The sequence below is a fragment of the Sarcophilus harrisii genome, chromosome 4 (assembly GCF_902635505.1).
Source record: "Sarcophilus harrisii chromosome 4, mSarHar1.11, whole genome shotgun sequence".
NCBI classification, from domain to species: Eukaryota; Metazoa; Chordata; class Mammalia; order Dasyuromorphia; family Dasyuridae; genus Sarcophilus; species Sarcophilus harrisii.
The window spans coordinates 192170921-192192323 of record NC_045429.1 but is presented as its reverse complement, the minus strand read 5'-3'; the positions used below and the strand labels follow the sequence as shown (position 1 = coordinate 192192323).

The following is a 21403-nucleotide window of genomic DNA, read 5'->3' as shown; positions in this document are numbered from 1 at the left end:
CTCCCTTTTTGTTGGATGTGGGAGGAGGGTAAAGCAGGAAGCTCTTTCTGTAAGCCCAGGTCCTACCCCAAGCAGACCACTGCAGCCAGCCTGAATCCTGTGTCTAATGTACCTTTATTGGTAACACTGGGTGGGTATTTTGTGGGGCCCAGTTGAGTATGGCCAGTGTGTGGAATCCAGAGCTAGGGTTACATGCAGGAACCCAAGTGGCACTTTGAAGGAATTTGGCATTGAAGGCAGCAGCAGGGATGCCCTCAGCCTTGGTTTCCTGCCCCTTGTGTCAGGTCATATTGGCGACACTCTTCACGGAAGTGGATCAGGGCATCTCTCTGTTTAACCACATCCAGCAATTTCTTCAACATTTGTTCTTCAGTTTGCTTCTCCACGGCTGTCTTTAGGGTCTCTAAAGGAAGCAAAGAAAATATTATAGAAGGTGAATGCGAATCGCTGCCACCCTCACAATTAGGGTCCCACCATCCACTAGAAAGGAGCCCCTGATTTGGGAAACCTCCCTCCCTCCTTCCTCACCTTCCCTGTCCATGTAGCTTCTCAGTTCCTGGTCCAGCAGCCACTGCTGCTCTTCTAACTCCAGCTCCTGGAACCTATGTGGAAGTTGAGAAAAGCAGGGAGAGTTATAGTTGCTCAAATGGGAAAGCAGGGAAAGAACTACAGATGCCCAAATGAGAAAAGCAAGGAAAGAACTAAAAAGAAAGTTGCCCAAAAGAAAAGCAGGAAAAGAGTTACAGACACCAAAAAGGAAAGCAGGAAAGGAACTATAGATGCCCCAAAGAGAAAAGCAGGGAAAGAGATACAGATGCCCAAATTGCAAGGAAAGAGCTACAGACACCCAAATTGCAAGGAAAAAGCTACAGACGCCCAAATGAGAAAAGCAAGGAAAGAGTTACAGATGCCCAAAAGAGAGTTGCAGACTCCCAAAAGAGAAAAGTAGGGAAAGAGCTACAGACACCAAAAAGAAAAGCAGGAAAAGAGCTACAGATGCCCCAAAGAGAAAAGCAGGGAAAGAGCTACAGATGCCCCAAAGAGAAAAGCGGGGAAAGAGTTATAGATGCCCAAAAGAGAGTTGCAGATGCCCAAAAGAGAAAAGTAGAGAAAGAGCTACAGACACCAAAAAGAAAAGGGAAGGAGATACAGATGCCCAAAAGAGAAAAGCAGGGAAAGAGATACAGATGCCCAAAAGAGAGTCACAGATGCTCAAAAGAGAAAAGTAGGGAAAGAGCTACAGACACCAAAAAGAGAAAAGCAGGGAAAGAGCTACAGATGCCCAAAAGAGAAAAGCAAGGAAAGAGCTACAGACACCAAAAAGAGAAAAGTAGAGAAAGAGCTACAGACACCAAAAAGAAAAGGGAAGGAGCTACAGATGCCCAAAAGAGAAAAGCAGGGAAAGTGATACAGATGCCCAAAAGAGAAAAGCAGGGAAAGAGATACAGATGCCCAAAAGAGAGTTGCAGATGCCCAAAAGAGAAAAGTAGAGAAAGAGCTACAGACACCAAAAAGAAAAGGGAAGGAGCTACAGATGCCCAAAAGAGAAAAGCAGGGAAAGAGATACAGATGCCCAAAAGAGAGTCGCAGATGCCCCAAAGAGAAAAGCAGGGAAAGAGCTACAGACATCAAAAAGAGAAAAGCAGGGAAAGAGCTACAGATGCCCAAAAGAGAAAAGCAAGGAAAGAGCTACAGATGCCCAAAAGAGAAAAGCGGGGAAAGAGTTATAGATGCCCAAAAGAGAGTTGCAGATGCCCAAAAGAGAAAAGTAGAGAAAGAGCTACAGACACCAAAAAGAAAAGGGAAAGAGATACAGATGCCCAAAAGAGAAAAGCAAGGAAAGTGCTATAGATGCCCAAATTGAAAAGCACATACCCCACTGCCTGCCAGTTTATGTGCTTACGTGATCATAAGGTCAGCTTCCTCTGCCACCAAACTGTTCTTCTTCTGAACAAGGTCAAGCAGTTTTTCTACCCATAGTTTCTTCTCCTCTTCAGGGGAGCCTAAGTTACAGATTGAGGGAGAAGACATAGAGAATAGTAGGAAATACCAAGAAACAAGATTACTGCAGAAGAAATAGACTGAGCTATAAGGAACCAAGCCCTTTTGGAGACAGGGTATGCCTGAAAGGGACAGGCAGAGGGTGCACTCCTTGGGCCCCCTCCCTTCTCTATTCTTGGGCCCCCTCTACTCACTATTTTTTTCTCTTAGATCAGACTCAAGTTTCCTGCCCTCCTCTTCCAATTTTCGAAGGGTAACTTCAATCTCATCCAGACGCCGCTGAACGGTCTAATGTGAAAGACATGGGAATTATAGAACTGCAGGAGGAGAGGACATGAGGGTCAAGAAGGAAAGGGTAGGCCCCAAGGAATGAGCAGGGATTAGCTCTATTCCTGTTCCCTGCTATCGCCCATTTCCCTCCCTCTTTCTCCAAACCCTGCTCCTCCATTTTTTTTCTTTGCTCCATGTAGGTCTCACCTGGGCCTTGCAGAACCTTTTCATCTCCGCCTCTTTGGCTCTCCGCAACAACGTTTGCCGCCACATTGGGTACTTCTCCATGGTGCCCGATTTCTTGGCAAAGGTCAATAAGGTCTGTGACAGGGCCAAGCGGGTCAGGAATGGGCCCAGGGGCAGGCCTGGTATCTATGCCAGACATCCCTAGTGAACGGGTTCTCAGAAAGGGGTAAGGGAAGAGGAAATGGATTTTGGGCAGGTGAGGGATGCACCTTGGGAAGAGGAACTTTTGCATTGAAAGGAATAAGAAAATATTAGGCCTCCATTGAGATTGTCAGTTCCTTGAAGAGTGAAATCATTCTGTTCTCACAGACCCACAATATGTCTTGAAGGCAGAGGGTCTAGGGCATAGAAAGGCAGTTTGGGAATCGGGGCTCTAATATGCCGGCTGTGAGTCTAGACACCGGACCTATCTTCTTCCTAGGACCAGGACGATGCAGTCGGCATTGGTCATGGAAGTCCCTGCGCTGATGGAGTCCGTCTCATTCCTATGTCACAAGGTGATTCTTACCTAAAACTCTTCTCCACTCACCTTTTCTACATCGGAGGTTAAAACCAGGTCTTCTTCCCCCACTTCTTCCTCCTCACTAGAAGAGATTCCCTCATCTTCCTCCTCCTCCACATCTGGAGCATTGGGGCTAAGGAGCCCTGTACAGGGAAAGGGCAGATGAGCGGCCGGAGGCCGGAGGTCTTCATTTTTGGTGGTAGCCAAGCCACAGCAGAGAAGCTTAAGCATGGGGCAGACAGGCTGGAGGATGGGTTGACTAAAGCACGGCTAAGGTGGGAAACAGGAAATGACTCTGATCCATCGCTAGCTCATCTTTATGTGGAGGGTGAGATAAGAAACCCCTGGACTCTGTCCCGCGGGAGCCAAGCCAGCATCTCTCTGCCTTACTTCCTTAGTGGCCTTGAGTATCACGGGAGGGTCTGTGGGGAATGTGTTGAACCCTAAGCCTGCTTCTCACAGGAAGCTCCGACCTGGACTTAAGACTCTGGTCGAGTTCTCCCCACCTCAGCCCTTCCCCATGGTGGTTAGCTGGGTACCTTGTGGGGAAGAAAGCAAGGTTTGCGGTGTCCTCTGCACGGGCACTCCCCAGCCTGTGAAGCTGCCCTCCAGGGCCTGGCGGGCCAAGGCAGAACAGCTTCGGGGAGGTTTGGGGGGCCCCTCCATCTCCGCATCTGGGTTGAAGTTAAGTGATGATAGAGAACGGCGCTCGGGGCTGGAGAGTCTGATCAGTTTTCTTGAAGGCAGCTTGGGAGGACCTTCCATCTCTTCAGGGGCTGCCGGTGTCCAGGGGCACACTGCTGCATCCTCTTTTTCTTCATCCTTGCTGGAGGGTTCCTGAAAGAGTCGAGATGAAAAATTGTTGACTTAAGACTGACCTCTCTTTACAAGCATTAACCTGACCCTAACATTGAGCCCAGAGACAATCTACTGGAAACTTAACATATGTTCACCACTTAATAAAGTTCATCAGAATGCAATCCATCTCCAGAGAGAGAACTGATACTCTTGATTGCAGGCTGAAGCATACTTTTTCACTTCATTTTTCTTGGATTTTTTTTTTTTAACCTTGTTTTCTTTTACACCATGATGAGCATAGAAATATGTTCTGTAAGACTTTTGCATGTGTAATTGATACAAAATTACTTGCCTTCAGAAGGATGGGGGAGAGGCAGGAGGAAGAAAGAGTATTTGAACTCATAATTTAAAAAAATGAATATTAAAATTTTTATTACATGTAAATTGGGAACGATTTAATGAAATAAAAATATATTGGGGAAGAAACTGTCCACTCATTCAAAACCATCCCCTGCCCTGAGGCACTTGCCGCTCTTACCTGATTTTTGAGGGGTCCATCACAGACATCTATGTTGTCAGACTGAGGGAAGTGTAGGAGGCAGTAGAAGTGGCCTGAGGATGAGAAAGGGTGTGGGGGGTGTATGACCTGACAGAAGTTTTTGGATCTATCAGTCCAGTTATCATTCACATGGGGTCAGGGACCCAGCCCCCAAACTTGGGAGTCTTAATAGGAAGTGGATGGATGGCAGTGAGAAAAAAAAAAATTGAGATAGAAGCAGTGTTGACTTAGCTTATACCTGGAAAGCTCCCCTTTTCTGAACACGTTTCTCCAAATAGCAAACAGAACCTTGGCCTACTGCCCCAATTCCTCCAGTCCCCAGCAGCCCCCTCACCATCCCCAGGGTGCTGCCGGTAGCCTTCTGGCCACAGTGGGGCCTCACAGCTGTGGCAGTGGAAGCAGCTTCGATGGAAGAAGCGGCCATCAGCACAGATTCGCTCCACGATGTAGAGACGCTCCCCACACAATGAGCACAGGTCGCTGGCCTCTGCCTATGTCCCAAGGAAGCAGTAAGAACAAAAAGACAGAGAATGATGGATTCAGACCTGGCCCTGAGGCCCTCTGAGCAACTGGAGTTTAGTTCTGCCCAACCTGCTTCAGGTTCTGGGCCCAGTTTACATATACTTTTAGGCCTATTGTCCAGTTATTCAGTCCTGTCCAGCTTTTGGTGACTGCACTTGGGGTCTTCTTAGCTAGGACTCTGGAACGGTTTGCCATTTCCACTTGCCCAGGGTCTCACACCTGGTAAATATCTGAGATGGATTTGAACTCAGGAAAGTGAGTGATCCTGACTCCAGGCCCTGCACTCCGCCTAATTGCTCCTATTGGTTCTGCATACCACCTGTTACTCACTTTGCCCCTTATTTTTCCTGCCCAGAAGCCTCAGTGCTCACCTCTGGGTCAGCTGGCAGAGGGTTCAGCAGAGCTCCCGGCTTCAGAAGGGTGGGGTCAGTGGGACTTGGCATCTTGGAGTCAGTCTGAAAGACCATTCAGACATTAAGGGTGAAAGGAAGAACCCACTGGGTGTGAGAAGAGTGAGGGACAGCGAACATACAGGATGGGGTTAAAAAAAGAATGAAAAGCTCTCACCTCTAAACGAGGCTTTTTGCCACCACTGTCTTCTCCATTCTCCTGGAAAAATGCACAACTGGCTTAGGGCTCGCCCTTACCCTCCTCCAGGTCCTTTTACCTCACCCCCCCATTCTAACAATCTGTGAACACGGTTCTTCTCTGCCTTGGTGTCCCATTATAAAAGGAGTGTCTTGTTTTCTGTGATCTATTCTAACCACTTCTGCTAGCACCTTCGAAGTTCCTCTCACAGGGAACCCCTGAAGGGAGCTAGAAGTCAAAGGCAGCCCCTATTCCTTTCAACGCCTCCACTGTAAAACTAAAAAGACCATCCTTCCATAACCCCAACCTGGGAACGATTCCTTTGTAGAGTCCTCTGCAGTTTGCTCAGGAACAGAACAGCCCTCGAAGTCCCGCCAGATAGGGGGCTGACAGGACCTGAGGAGAAAGACAGACAAGGTGGCCATTAGCACAGAGAATTACTGCTCACTCCATCCCAGCCTGGGTCTTCCTTCCCCCTGATCCCTGAAGTAGTCTGGAGGAGGATTCACTCCTAATATCATCCCTCTCTCTAAGGTCCCTAGGAAGCCTTTCTTTCTATGATTTATTGTTTGACCCACTCATTAGATCATTTAATTTCCAATTGGTTTTTAGTCTCTCTCTCCCTGATTCTTTATTGAATATAATTTATTTCTGTCTTTCTGCATTTGATTGTGAGATATGCCGTAATGCATGGTCACTTTTTGTGTAGGTGCCATGTTCTACTGATAAAAAGGTGTATCCCTTTTTGTCCCTGTTCAATTTTCTCCAGAGGTCTATTATAGCTATATAGCTATATTATCTAATCTATCTATCTATGATTTTCTAGAATTCTATTAATCTCCCTAGGAAGTATTTCTTTAGAAACATTTAAGATAATGTGTACTTTTGAAGTGGATAGAGAATGACGGGCCTGAAGTCAGGAAGATTCATTTTCCTGAGTTTAATAATATGACCTCAGACATATTTGTCTTTGTGATTTGGGGCAAATCACTTAACCCAGTCTGCCTCAGTTTCTTCATCTGTAAAATAAACTGGAAAAGGAAATGGCCAACTACTCCATTATTTTTGCCAAGGAAATCCCAGAGGGCATCACGAAGAGTTGGACATGACTGAACAACAATTTCTTTATAACAGCAACTAGGTGATGGAGTGGATAGAACACCAGCTGTGTGTTCTAGTTTCTAGCTGTGTGACACTCAGCAAGTCATTTCACTTCTGTCTGCCTCAGTTTACCCACCTACAAAAGTAGAGATAATAAAATAGCAGTTACCTCACAGGGTGATTGTGAGGATCCAAGGTAAAGGGCTTTGCAAACTTTAAAGCACTATAAATACTAACAGCTATCATCATCTTTCTGCCAGCCTTGGTGAAAGCACTATTTGGCGGCTCAGAGTTGGCGATACCAAGATTTACAAAGTGCTGTAGAAGAATAATTATCCTCATTTTACAGATGAAGAAAGTGAGGAGAAAAATGGCCTGCCTGCTCATTCCTATGACCACGGGCCTTACAGGGATACCTGGGCTAGGAGGAGCCTTTCCGAAGGCGCTGTAGAAATGGGTGAGATAGGCAATGAGGCCCAATGGATCAGTTCCAGCCACTAGCACTTGTGGAGGGATCACTGGTGAAATACCCAACTCTTGTTCAGCCAGCTTTACTGCCAGGGCTGTGGTCTCCAGGGCTCCAGATCCTTGCAGGCTTGAGAAGTCACTAGGGACAAGAGTAAAAGAAAAGGCAGAAATAATTAGGGGGAATGGAGTCATGAAAATACAGAGAAAAAGGAAATGGGGAGCAAAGGAATTATTGGGAAGCAATGGTGGGCTGTGCAGCTAGGGGAGGGGAAAGGCCATATTGGGAGTAGGAAGGAAAGGAGATGGGGATGGGGGGGGGGGTTAGCAGAGAATACCTCTTCCCCCTTCAATGAGTTACAGACTAACTTTAGGCAGAATTAAATAGAATAGGGCAGGGTGCACAAGGGGTCTGAATGGGAGGGGGTCTTAATTAGCCAACAAGACTGCTAACCACCCCATAGAAACCCCCAACAATTCCTCTGCCTGTCACTCACAGCAGATTGGGTCGGAGCCGGTGCACCAAAGCACAAAGGGCCCGCCCGTTGACCCAAGAGGATGAGAAGTCCGTCACCTGAACCCCCGGGTACCCAGCCGTCTGCTTCTGGCACCACAAGAGCAACTCCTCCTGGGTGCCCGCTGGTTCTGGAAGGAAGGGGGAAGGTCATCCGAGCTCACAGAAATCACACCCGACAAGGCTCTACAGGGTCTTGGCAGAGGGACCATGGGCACTTCTCTGAGCATAGGGTGGGGAGGGCCGCTGATGGGCAAAGGACACCTAACATCGCCAACATCATCCCTCCTGTCTGCAGCACTCTGCCAAGCGCTCTCTTACACAAGGGCTCGTTGCCCAGTTTACAGGTGACAAAACTGAGGTACAGAGGAGGTGAGTGATTTGCTCATAGTCATACCTAGGCAGCCAGATGCTATGGTGGAGACATCGCTGAACTTGAGATGGGAGGGAGGACCTGGGTCCTCAAACACTTACTAGCTGGGTGACCCTGGATTAAGACCCTTAATGTCTCCAAGCCTGAGTTCCTCACCTGCAAGGTGGGGATAATAACAGCACCTATTTCACTGAGTTGCTTTCAGAATCAAACAAGATAACGTAAATTGATTTACAAACTCTAAAGCACTATATAAATGCTAGCTATGGTTATTATCATCATTATTTTTCACACATTTAATAAAGTAGTACAGGTTAGGCTTAAATTCATGTCCTCTGACCCCAAATTCACTGGTGTTGTTATTCCACCACTCACTCTCTCTCCTTAATGGCATTTTTAGCAATGGCAGAGGTCAGGGTGAGCTCTTGTTGAGAGAGGCTAAGGACCCACCTCCTAGGGAACAGGGGCTGCCTTCCTAGCACCAGGGTATAAGAGGAAGGCAAGAATCTCCGTCTGTCTGAACTGCCTTTGCACTGATGGTGGAGGAAAAGAGGCCCAGGGAAGACTTAACTCCAGGTCCTATCAGGGGGAGCCACTGATTTGGCTGGGCACACGATCGTCAGGAAGTAGAAAGCAAAGAAAGGAGGGAAGGTGGCCTGAAGAAGGAAAGGGATTTTTCTTGGAAGTGGGAGGGGCAGGACAAGGAATGGTATCTGGGCCACAGTGTTCTGCAGGGCCACTCACTATTCTTCAGGATAAGGATGGATCACACAGGGTCAAAGTGGGGCAAAATACTTGGCAGCACAGATAGACAACAGAGGGCACAGCCCACTCACCAGGAGCAGGGGGCCTGGCAGAATCAGTCTGGTCATTCTTCTTCCGCTCCAGGTCCTTGCCCGCTATGTCATAAAGATCTTCTACCTAGAATTAGTACAATTTTAGACTATTTAAATGACTGATCCTCCTTCCCCACTACCCACCCAGGTCAACCTAAATCCCTTTCTGTCCATAGCTTAGCCCATCATGAACTTGAACTTTTCTTTACTGGGGGACCAACAGGGCAGGTGATAGATAGGAAAGGTGACCGACCTGCTGGGGACTCACAGAGCGGATATTCAGGTTGGGATATCGAGAAGCTGGGTCTAGGTTATACTGGGATATATTTCGATGCATATTTTCAGGGGAGGTCTGTGATAAGAGCTGGTACAAGCTCTCCCTGGGGAAAGAAAGAAATGAGGAGAGGGTTAAAGAAGGGGGTAGTAAGCAGCAGAGTGATGAGTATGGAGGTAGTTGGTGAGTTTCCAGAATCATGGAGAGCCCATTACCATTGTTCCCTGGCTACCAGTCTCCATTCATTGAAAACTTCACCTCCATTGCCCCTAATTTACAATCTCTATCCCTTCATCAGTGTCCAATATCCTCTCCATCTCCATCTTCCCCATGGTACTCCTTGGCCCCATGCTCACCTCTCTGCCAGAACATCTAGGGGCCGAGCACCTCCTGCCCACATCTTCACCGTCCAAGCTGCATCAAAGGCTGCCAAGAAGCCACGGGCCACACCTGTGCCCAGTGGCCAAAAGGGCTGGAGTGACATTGAAGTATTGAGAAACAACAAAGCAATAGTGGGTAGGCAAGTATTCATTTCCTCAACATTCCCTCTATCTGCTCAGGCCCATGTTTAAAGGGTTTCCTCAACCTTCCCTCTAAATGCTCAGGCCCATGTTTAAAGGGTTTCCTCAACCTTCCCCCTAAATGCTCAGGCCCGTGTTTAAAGGGTTTCCTCAACCTTCCCTCTATCTGCTCAGGCCCATGTTTAAAGAGTTTCCTCAACCTTCCCCCTAAATGTTCAGGCCCATGTTTAAAGGGTTTCCTCAACCTTCCCTCTAAATGCTCAGGCCCATGTTTAAAGGGTTTCCTCAACCTTCCCCCTAAATGCTCAGGCCCATGTTTAAAGGGTTTCCTCAACCTTCCCTCTAAATGCTCAGGCTCATGTTTAAAGGGTTTCCTCAACCTTCCCTCTAAATGTTCAGGCCCATGTTTAAAGAGTTCTAAATCCCAAGAGCCAGAGAGAGCATCTTCTCCCCTCTCCCTTCTTCTTCCCTACCCTATAATCGCCAGGCATACCCCCTCACCTCCACCAGGCAGTCGCCCACTAGCTCCAGCAGCACTCGAGCCCCATGTTTCTCTTGTACTCGTGAAGCGCTCTCTGCCCTTGTCATGCTTGTGAAGTCGAAGGCGGCGACATCGGGCCGGCCACGGGCATCACAGGCAAACTCCGGGTTGCCTAGCTTGCCATGGGTGGCAAAGTCAGCAGCATCACGGGCAAAGCGGTGTAGGGCCTCTGGTACTATGTTGTCACTGCTCAGGAGCTGATCTGTGTCTGCAAAATCCTGGAGGCACAGAATCAAAGACCCAGAAAATCAGCAAGAGAGTTACACTTGGGAGGAATCTTAGGGCCAGGTCTAGACATTGAGCACAGAAGGAAAGGAATTACGGTCCAGAGCTGCCTGAGACCACACCCCAGAAGGTGAAGGAGAGGGGATCTGAACCCACTCTTCTGTAGCCCAATCTTGGGCTCTTTCCTTGACTGCTGTGTTGGGGGCCCCTTGCTTCCTGCACCCCCAGGACCCCATCTGCTAAAAAATCATGCATGTGCATTTGTTGTCAAAGTGGAGTAGAAAATCCCTGTGAAAGACTGTAGAACTCTGTGTAATCCTAATTATGAAGCTGCAAGGTAGACTTGGAGTTAACAACTTAGTTCAAATCAGATATTTCTTGGTTATGTATGCAAATCACTATATCTTTCTTCGCCTCTATTTTCCTTATCTTAAAAATAAATATAATAACAGCACCCCCATCCTCCAACCCTCAAGGTTAAATGAAATGCAAAGCACTTTGCAAACATTTAAGAGTCATAAATGTCAGCAGTTATTACTATGAAGTGTGTCTCCTGTTTTGGGGAAGGAAGCAAAGCTGAGGAGGGTAGAAGAAGGGAATGGGGCAAGCAATTTTTAAGGGCCTTTTATAGGAGAGACATTATGCTAAGTGCTTTTCAAATAATGACTAAAATTTATATAGTGTTTATTATGTACCAGACACTGTACTAAGTCTTTTGTTAATATCATCTGATCCAAGGCAATCCCAATGAACTTTGGACAGAAAACACCATCTGCTTCCAGAAAGAGAACTATGGAAATTGAATGTAAATGAACGCATACTATGTTCACTTTTTTGTTTTGTTTTTTTCCTTTCCTATGCTTTTTCTCCCTTTTGTTCTGATTTTTCTCTCAATATGATTCATAAAGAAATGTGTATTTAAAAGACTAATACACATTTAATATAAAAATATTTAATTTTAATTAAAAATTAAGTTAAATTAATTATTAGTTAAAAATTTTTAAAATATATATTCTCATCTGATCCTCCCAACAGCTCTGAGAGATGGAAGCTATGATTATCCCCATTTTACAGATGGGGATACTGAGGGAGAGGATAGATGACTTGCCCAGGATAACATTAAGTAAATATTTGAGGCAGGCTTTGAATTTCGGTTTTCTTGAGTAACACTTCTAGCACTCTATCCATCATGTCCCCTAGCAGCCTACTAGAGAGGTATCATACACCCATTTTTAAAGTTGGGCAATGTACTGATTGTGTCTGCTAGGTTTATTTGTTGGGGGATTTCTGTTCATCAGGAGAAATTAGGTTATTAAAAAAAAGGAAAGAAAAGTTCGTCAATTAAACATGCAGCATATATTTAACTTACTTCAGATTGCCTGCTGTCTTGAGGAGAGGAAGGTAAGGAAAAAGAGGGAGAAAAATTTGGAACATAAATTTTACAAAAGTGAATGTTGAAAACTATTTTTTATTTGGAAAAATAATACACTTGAGAAATAAAATAAATAAATTAAATTAAGTATAAAAATTTATTCAGTACATAGTAGAAAATTAAAAGAGTTTCATAAGGGGACCTAAGATAACTTTGTGAGTACTTTGTTAAGTTTAATATATACTTTAAAATGTATATATAAAGTTTATGGTTTTGTATACAAATTATTTTTGTATTTCGTAGAATAATGAAATTTGTTTTTTTATTGATAATTAAGTTTATAATAAAAAATAGAGAGAGATGAATAACATACCAGGTATAATCCTGGAACTGAAGTTAGGAAAATTTTAATGGCTTGTCCAGGGTGTATTCAGGTCTTCCTAACTTCACCACCCAGCAAATTCATTTTTTAAAAAATAAATAATAATAGCTTTTTATTTTTCAAAATACATGTACAAATAGTTTTCAACATCTACTCTTGCAAAACTTTGTGTTCTAAATTTTTCTCCCTTTCTCTCTACCTCCTCTTTCCCCTAGCGAGAAGTAATCCAAAGTGAATTTCTTCTAAATACATTTCCACATATATCATGCTATACAAGAAAAAATCAGATCAAAAGGGTAGAAAATGAGGAAAAAACCCCAAGCAAACAAACAACAAAAGTGAAAATACTATGTGGTGATCCACATTCAGTTCCCATAGTACTTTCTCTGGATGTGAATGGCTCTCTTCATCACATCTCAGTATTGAGATAAACTCATCATCCTGAAAGATCTCATCAGCCTTGTCCTGATTAAAGGTGGAACCATGTACTCCAAACCTCCATTAAAGAGACCCAGCTCCCAGAACATCTCATTTCTCTGCTGGCTGCATTATTATGGGACATTTGTCACTGACTTTTCCATCATTCCCTGTGCCCATCCCAGGTCCCCATCCCAGGGCCTTTTTCTTTCTCCCATTGATAAAGATCGTGGAAGGCAGATTCTATCCTCTTCTTTTTTCACTTAGAAAATCCTTGGTACTTATATTGACTGATCGTAAAAGGTGGTTATGAGGACCAAATATCATGTTTGTTAGTTTGTTCTATTTTATTTCAGGACTTATTAGTGCACTTTTAATTTATTTTATTTTTACTGCAAGGTAATTGGGTTAAGTGATCAGCCAGTGAATGCTGTGAGAGCACATTTGAACTCAGGTCCCCCTGACTCTCTGGCTGGTGCTTAGTCCACTTGCATAACCCTGAACTCAGCTCCATCTACTCATCACTCCCCCTGCCTCCAACCCTGCAAGCACAGTTACCTCCCTCAGTCCTGTAATTCCCCAGCACATCCAGGTCCCATCCCCGTCCGTGCTCCTACCTGCCGAAGCACTCCCAGCCGAAGGAGACTCTGCTTCTTGGCAGTCATCACAAAGTAGTGGGTATCATCCTTATAGTAAACAATGTTTTCCAGGTCAATGCCTATGGAGGAGGAGGAGGAGGGAAAAGTACAATTTTTGAATGGTGAGAGTTTCAGGATTGAGATTTCTAATCTTCAAATCTTTCCTCAACTCATTACCAGTTGGGATTAAAGAAGAGCAGATTTTGGAAAAGGTTGCAAGCTGTTATCTTCTTGGTTTTTTTTTTTTTAATTAATCCAGTATAAATCTTTAAAATTAATGTCTTTTATATTGAATTCCTTGCCATCTGGGGAAGGGGTAGGGGGGGAGGAAGAAAAATTTGGAACACAAGGTTTTGCAAGGGTCAATGTTGAAAAATTATCCATGCATATGTTTTGAAAATAAAGAGTTTTAATTAAAAAATTAATGCCTTTTAAATTAATCTAGTACATATCTTTAAAACTAATGTCTTTTAAATTAATCCAGTACAAATCAAAACACTACTAGTGGCTAGACAAGAGAGATCAATAGAGGGAAAAGGATTAGTGAAAATCCCATAAGAGCAGGGATGTTTGCTGGGCCCATAAATATAATAGCTTGTGTTTATATATGCAAAGTGTTTTACATACTTTGTCTTTTGATTCTTATAACATCCCTATGAAGGAGGTGCTATTAGTATCCTCACTTTTGCAGATGAGCAAACTGGGTCTGAAAGAAGTCAGTTGACTTCTGCCTGTGGTCAAACAGCTAGTATGTATCTGAGGCAGGCTTAGAACTCAGAATTTCCTGATTCCAGGTCTCCAGTTTTATCTCTTGTGTTACCTGAATTATTATTATTATTGTTGTTGTTATTTTTGCTGAAGCAATGAGGGTTAAGTGACTTGCCCAGGGTCACAAGTGTTAAGTATCTGAGGCCAGATTTGAATTCAGGTCCTCCTGACTTCAGGGCTGGTGCTCTACCCATTGTGCCACCTTGCTGCCCTGTTACCTAAATTATTGACCATTGCTAGATCCTAGGGAGGCAAAGAATAATATCTGAGAAGGGTCTGCTCCTTCAGTCACCACACACACACACACACACACACACACACACATTTCATACTTGCAGCCATGCACTGTGGGGCAGAGACTGGCACTAGGAGGTGCCATGACAACCAGATGCAGGTGCCCATGCAGTAGGGAGTCCAGGGGATGGAAGCAGCCCTGACCTGTGGCCTTGAACAGGTTCTGGAAGAAGCTCTGGTTGTAGATTCTGGCCACACCGCTGATCTCCGGCACCTGTGTTTCAGCCACCGTGCGTCCATTCACAAAGTTGGCCGTGATGCCGATGGCCAGTTTACCTCTCAGTTCTCTGACTGAGAAACCTGGGGATTGGTAGAAATATAGGAAGAGATGTGAACAAAGGAAAATGAATAGGAGTCACTCTAATGTTATTTAGTTGTTTTTCAGTCGTATTCAACTCTTCATGACTTCATTTGGGGTTTTCTTGATAAAGATGCTGGAGGGGTTTGCCATTTCCTTCTCCAGGTCATTTAAGAGATGAGGAAACTGAGGAAAAGTTAAGTGCCTTGAGCAGGGCCATACAGCTAGTATTTATCTAAGTTCAGATTTGAATTCAGGGTCTCCTGACCCTGGAACTAACACTCTATCCACTGCATCACCTAACTGCCCTATGGAGTGACCCTGTAAAGTTCAGTGGGGCTGGGATGTGTGTGTGAAGCTCAGAGTCAGGTATTTGGGAGGCTTGGGAGGGGTTGGCCAAAGAATACTTAGGGTAAAGGAGTCACTCACCTTCAGGGATGAATTTACTGCCAGCAGCAGAGATGAGAACATCAAATTCATACTGGGCCAGTTGGTCAGAGGGGTTGGGTTGGAGCTGTGCCCTCCAGCCCATTCCTAAGGGGAACAGGAGGAGGAGAAACGGCAGAAAATAAGGGAGGAGAGCTAGAAGCTAAGAACCAAGAAGGAGGAAAATAGGATTGAGCTGTCCCTCTTCTGAGACCATAGCTAAGGGAGCTACTGAATGGAAGATGCAAAGTTACCCTTTTGAGATGGGGGCAGGAGGCCCGTGAAAGTGACCCCCCAGTGAATCTCCACCCCTAGCAGTAAAGCCACCTTCAGGAGGAGCAGCTGAAGCTGCCGAATACCTGGAAAAGAAGAGGAATGGGTGAGAGTACATACTAAGGAAAACACTGAACTGAGGGGGTTACAAGGGGTAACCTCCCCAGCACAGCTCCTATAGTATCAACCAGGGAGGAGCCATGGCTGGCTCTAAACCTCAGTCCAGTCCCTAGGGACCCCCTGTTGCCCTGAGACTGATGCTCTCTGCCCTTGTAACTCACTGATGTGGTCCAGGGTGCCTGTGCAGAAGCGCCCGTAGAACTTCTTAGCACCCAGGCCCCGCAGGTCATGGATGGTAAAGGGCCAGAGGTGGAGGACATTGTGGCGGGAGAATTTGGTGCGCTTCTCCACCAGCACCACTCGGGCACCCAGCAGGGCCAGTTCCACAGCTGTTCGAAGGCCACAGGGGCCGGCTCCTACCACCAGACACTGCCAGGAAGGGAGCAATGTGGGGTCAGGGGCCCATCCTGACTGTTCCCTCACCCCCAATCTCTCCTCCCCCAATTTCGTGGCTCTTCCTGTTCCCACGTCCTGCTCCAGGCCCCCCCGCCCGGTCTCCACCTGCCCACCTGGGTGCTGGCACAGGCCTTCCCCTGCTCATAGACGGGATGGGAGGCCCGCTTATCCAGCTTGGCCCACAGGCTCTTGGCATTCCAGTAATTGAGCTCAGCCTTGAGCTTGTGATACAAGGACAGCCTCCCACCAGGCTTCAGGCCCAGACACATGCAGAGGTCTTGGAAACTGCTGAGCACATCCTTGCATAGCTGTGCCTGCAAAAAGTTCTCAAAGAGTCCGTGGGCAGGATTCTGGGACGCGGCAGTTGCCATGGAGGAAGCCAACTGGGAATCTAGGGGAAGGGGAACAATTGGTGAGAGGAAGAAATAGTCACAGAAAGTCAGAGACAGAGACACACACACATACCCATAGGATTTCTGGAGGAGGGGAGAAACAGAATGGGAGGAGAGGGGCAGAGGAGAGATCCCAGCCCTGATTGGCCCCATAGAGCCAGTCAATATCATCGGTTCCTTTTCCCCTCCTTTCACAACTTTCCAGATCCCTAGAAACAGAGCTCAGCTTCCTGTGATTCTCAGTGGGATGCCAAATTTGGAAATAAAAAATCGGCAGTCCTGGGTACAGTAGGCTCTACTCATCCCTTGGCTTAAAAGAGACGGCTTGTGTCCCGCACCCACTCCCCAATCAGAGCCTCAGGAGCAGGACCCCATCTCAAAGATTCTCATGGACTTGACAAATACAGTCCTAAGTAGGTGTTGATTCTAAAGGGTAAGAGCTCTTAGTTCTTCTCCACAAGAGGACTTGGGAAAATAGGTTTACATTTCTAAGGATAGTAAAAGGAGCAGGGGGTAGAGGAAATAGGGGTAGGAGGGTTCAAGGACAAAGATTAGGAGGCAAAATTCCCAGGCTTTGTGATTTTGCAAGTTTGTATATTTATCCCACACTTCCAGAGCACTCAGACGCCACAGCATCACAGACACCCCAGCACCAGGCTGGGCAGCGGATCATCAGCAACTTAGGAGAAGTAGTTAGGTACTTCCCTGCATCAGGCTCCACCTACAATCCCCCAAGCCACCTCAAGCATCTAGCAATACAGAGGAAGTGGGGAGAGAGGTTTGTGACTGGATATCCATCCCGCTGCTTGGGTCTGTTTGGTGACACACTGTGGTCATGGTACTTCCCTACTGTTCACTTGAGGCTCATCTATCTGAGGGCCCCTGGAGGAGGGCAGGGATGTAAGACTTTTGCCCTTTCTAACCAATTTTCCTCTCCCCTGGTATCTCCCCACCTCTGGAATCTCCCCAGAACAAGACCTCCCTTTATTTCTCCACTTTGTTAGGGGTGGCTTGGGAAGGAGAAAGCTTCAAGAAAGAGAAGATGAGTTGGGCCAAGATTGGGGAACAAAGAATAGAAACAGAGTCGGGCTGATACCTCGGTTCTTCCCCGGCTGTGCCAGCTGCAGATTCTTTGGGCATCAATTTCCTTATCTGTAAAAGTGAGCAGTTTGGACTAATGATCTCTCTTAGGTTCCTTCCAGCTCCGACAGTTCCCGATCCCTTCTAGGGGGCACCAAGCCCCTTTGAGTAGCTGAAAGAAGTCCTTGGGGAAGAACTCTGCGGGATCCACCCCCCTATCTCAGGGACTCTGTCCACAATGAGTGGGTCGGCGGTAGCTATCCGACAGCAACTGGAGGGAGACAGTTGTTCCGCCCCCAGACACCTGCTTCACAGCTGTCACCGAGGTGCGTGAAGAAGGGCAAAGGTGGCTATCAGGGTGGAGAGGGAGGACGCGAAGGAGAGGCTCGGGTAAAGAGCACTATAAAGCACAAAGAGCCTTCCAAAGTGGCCATTCCCGGCCGGACTTGGGACCTGGGGGGAGCCTAACCTCGGACACAAGTCCGACAGAGTCCTAGCGCGGATGGGGACACAGCGGAAGCCCTCGGGGAGAAGCCCTGGGGGAGAAGGGACCCCTTCAGCCCAGAGGATGTCCCTTTCCCCGGGGATCACAGACGGCAGAGGGAGGGGGTGCGCGTGTGCCCACCCGCAGCCTTGGCCCCGGGCTTCGCTGGCTCCGAGACATCCCCAGAGGTGCGGCTGCCCGGCGGGGCGCAGCCCTGGTGCTGGGCGCGTACGGGAGCGCCCCCCCGGGCCCGTTTCCTGGATGAGCGCCGGAGGGAGGAGGACGGGGGCGGGGAGGGGGCGCACATCTGGCACCGCTGGTGCACTTACCGGAGCAGAGGCGCCCTGGAGCCGGGATGGAGGGGCGCAGGCTGGCCGGGGAGGGGCCTGGCGGAGCAGCCGCTTCCTGCCGGGGCCGGGGCAGCGGAGTAGGGGCGGGGTTGGGGGGAGGTGGGGCGCAGAGGGAAGCGAGGAGGAAGCGGCGCGGAAGCGGCGCGGGGAGCCCAGCTAGCCCGAGCCGCTAGCCCGAGCCGCGCGGGGCTCCTCTCGCCACCCTCCCACCAGGCAGGGATGAGCGTGGGGCCGGGGGCCTCTGGCAGGGCCCTCCCCCAGAAGCAGTTGCCTTTATCATCAGGGCCTTAAGCATCTCATGACTTAAGAGGCCGGGGCTGGCCGACCTCCGGGTCCGCCCCCACTCCACGCGAGCCGCCTGCCAGGGCAGGGTGGGGCGGAGGAGGGTTCGGCGGCTCTGGATCCCCCTGCAGCGGGGGGAAGGCCGGCTGGGAGCTCGGGAGCCCTGCAGGGTGGGGTGGGAATTGGTATTTGCTCCCGGAGAGGAAATAGCTCACACTCAGGAGTTTGAGAAACTTTTCCACGCACCAAATCCCGTGATGTGGGAAAGGCAAATATTAGTCTCTTGCTTAGGATGACTGAAGGACACTGGGAGGAATGGAGTGGAGGGGCCCGGACAGCCCCGCTTTGTCTCCTTCCCCTTTCCACCCCTCCTTCAAAGGTTCTGTTTCTCTGGAAATCTTTAAATAGGGCTTATTACCAACTCACATTTTTTCCTCCTTAAAACAACCAAGTTAAGTTAAATTCAAGGCTTGCACCCATTTTTGAAGCTGAGGAAACCGTTTTTCAGTGATTCACTCGTCCGTAGTTACACAACCATGAAGCATCTTAGATACTGTTTAACCTAGGCTTTTCCACACCAGGAAACACCGTCTTCACTCCCAAAAGCCCAACCAAACCTCAAAATCACACAAAACCACAAGGTGAACCCATGCAGTTTTAACTTAAATGGCTTGGTCTTAACCCTAAAACAAATTGAGCAACTAATCAAGATGTTTCCTCACTTCTAAGAGGGGTGATAACATTTGCACCATCTACCTCATAGGAAGCAGCGTAGAAAAGAAAAGTATGAGTCATGAGAACTCTCCACGAAGTACTACCGGGGTTTCCTACCAGGATAATTGGGCCACTTGATATCCTTCTAGTCCAGGATGTGGGGGCTTCCTCCTGGTCTTTCCTGACCTTACAGGTGGGCAGAGCCGACAAGGGCAATCTCTTCCCCGACAAGCTTTGGGCATGGTGGGGCCTCCTAGTCTGGTCTGCTATCAGGAAGCTAATGAGTAAGCATCTCTTTACTGCTTCAAGGGAACTGGGCAGAAAACACCCACAAAGACTACAATTGGGGGTTTGCAGATAGATTCCCAGCTTTGCCACGCATGAGACCTTGGAGAAGTTTCTGAGTTTCTGCTTCCTTGTTTATAAAATTAGAACACTGCTGTGTGTGAGAGCATGAAAATCAAATAAGATAACAAATGTAAAAGTAAATGTAAAGCTTTGTAAACCTAAAAGTGGTCTACTGATGACATCTATCTTTATAAATAAAGTAAATGTCTCGGAATAAACAGCTCTGATTGTCAGGTGGAGTTTGGTTTTAGAATGTTGAAATGTTAACTGCTGGGGGGAAATGACCAAGTGCTGTCTCCCTATTTTAGAGGTGAGAAAACTAGGCCCTAGTAAGGTTCACTCTCATGAAGGCAGGGCTAGAACTGGAATTTAGGTCTTCTGACTGCACAGTCCAATGCTTTCCATTCTGACAATCAGAGCCACAAAATTTCTCACATCTTTATCTAATAGTGTGGACACTGTCATATCATAAATATGAAAATCACAAGGCCAGTGGGCCATGACTCACACTTGGAGAGCTAGGGCTTCGTGGGAGTTACTTGCTTTGTGGCTCTCACAAAGCACACACTCTTTGCTCTGCCAAGTGAAGGCAGCTTGGCTTAATTTAGTGCCGAAGTGAAGGGGGCAGGGGAGGGGGAGAAGAAAAGAGGGTAGGCAAGGAGGGAGTGGAAAGGTCTCATTACCATTCTGGAGAACTTAAAGGAGGAGTTGCCCAGGGGCCCAAGTGGGGAAAAACTAGAGAGCTTTCCTGGCTCCTCCATAAAGGCTAAGTTAGTCCTTCACAATTTCATTACTTAGTTTGAAATGAGTTCCTAGGTTATTAGGCACACCCATATTGAAACATGAAAGCAGTTTAAAAACAAAGTCCAAAGTCTCATCTTAATAATGGCTCATCGGCCATTTTGTCTTGTCCACCTCATCTCTTTCAGAACTGATTATTCAGCTTTAGCAGCTAAGTGAATAAATAACATGGGCTTTTGGCTCATGACTCAGTTGTCTCCATGTTTGCTACCCAATGGGTCTTGTGGGCCAGTAAAACAAAATGGAAACCAAAGTTGCCTTCTAGCTGGCATTTAAAGCCCTCGGGGGCTCTGACTCATTTTCCTAGGTTGATTTCTTGTTACTTGCCCTCACATACCCCATGCTTCTCCAACCACACTGACCCACCGGCTGTTTCCTGTCCATGACACCCCATCTCCCCACTTCTGCTCCAATGCCTCTGCCCTCAGACCTGGGATGCACTGCCTCTTGGAGACAGAGCTGCAAGCTTCCTTCAAGGTTCAGCTTCAGAAAGAAATGCTTGTTGACAAAAATAATTGAGGGAGAAGATATAGGCCTGGCACTGTGCCAGGTGCTTTGCAAACATTATCTCATTTGATCCTCACAATAACCTCACATGGGAGGTGCTGTTCCTATTTTACAGATGGTTGTGACTTGCCCAGTCCAGGACCAGTGCTCTATCCACTGTGGTCACTAGCTGCCTAACTGTGCCAGGAGGTACTGTGGATAGTGTGAAGTCAGGAAGACCTGAGTTCAAATCCTCTTTCAAGACTTATTATATGTGACTCCTGGCAAATTTTATCATCTGTAAAATGAGGACAGTAACAGCAGCTACTTCACAGAGTTGCTTGTGAGGATCAAATGAGATCAAAAGAACGGCACTTTACAATTTAAAGCATAGCATATAAAACGCTAGTTCTTGTTTCACTTAACTTAATTTGTCAAAGATCTCCAGAGTGGCTAATTTAACAAATGTCCATAACTGGTGTTCACACAGCAACCTTGAAATTTGCAAAGTGCTTTCAGTTCAGAGATTTAAATCTTGGTGGAATCTTAGAGATTATCTAATCCAATCCTTCATTTTAAGTATGAGGATAAAAATTAAGTTCTTTCTGAGTTATACAAAAAGACATTATTCTCCATTCAAGACATATTTTGTTTCATTTTCTGGTATGTGGCATTGCAGAGCACAACAGGTGATACCCAATTATAGATTTAGGTCCCTTGGGTACCCATCAGTTGGAAAAACAGCT

General features: G+C 46.9%; 1 protein-coding gene across 2 annotated transcripts; it reads right to left on the bottom strand.

Moving 5' to 3' along the window:
• Nucleotides 1–95: 95 nt before the first annotated feature.
• Nucleotides 96–18371, bottom strand: MICAL1 (microtubule associated monooxygenase, calponin and LIM domain containing 1). Of its 2 annotated transcripts, XM_031964429.1 has the most exons (26): nt 18006–18370; nt 17209–17264; nt 15834–16111; nt 15486–15693; nt 15186–15290; nt 14935–15039; nt 14352–14507; nt 13125–13225; nt 10072–10329; nt 9406–9521; nt 9029–9155; nt 8776–8860; nt 7550–7697; nt 7004–7194; nt 5794–5882; nt 5466–5507; nt 5270–5353; nt 4711–4867; nt 4356–4429; nt 3559–3856; nt 3047–3162; nt 2479–2592; nt 2196–2289; nt 1904–2003; nt 529–602; nt 96–403 (listed from the first exon to the last, which is right to left on the bottom strand). In XM_031964429.1, exons 3-26 carry the CDS (start codon nt 16089–16091, stop codon nt 255–257), a joined length of 3249 nt encoding a protein of 1082 aa, XP_031820289.1. In that variant the 5' UTR covers nt 16092–16111; nt 17209–17264; nt 18006–18370; the 3' UTR covers nt 96–254. The 2 variants fall into 2 exon arrangements, with proteins under 2 accessions (XP_031820289.1, XP_031820290.1); XM_031964430.1 differs by lacking the exon at nt 17209–17264 and having other exon boundaries at nt 18006–18371.
• Between the last annotated feature and the right edge of the window lie 3032 nt (nt 18372–21403).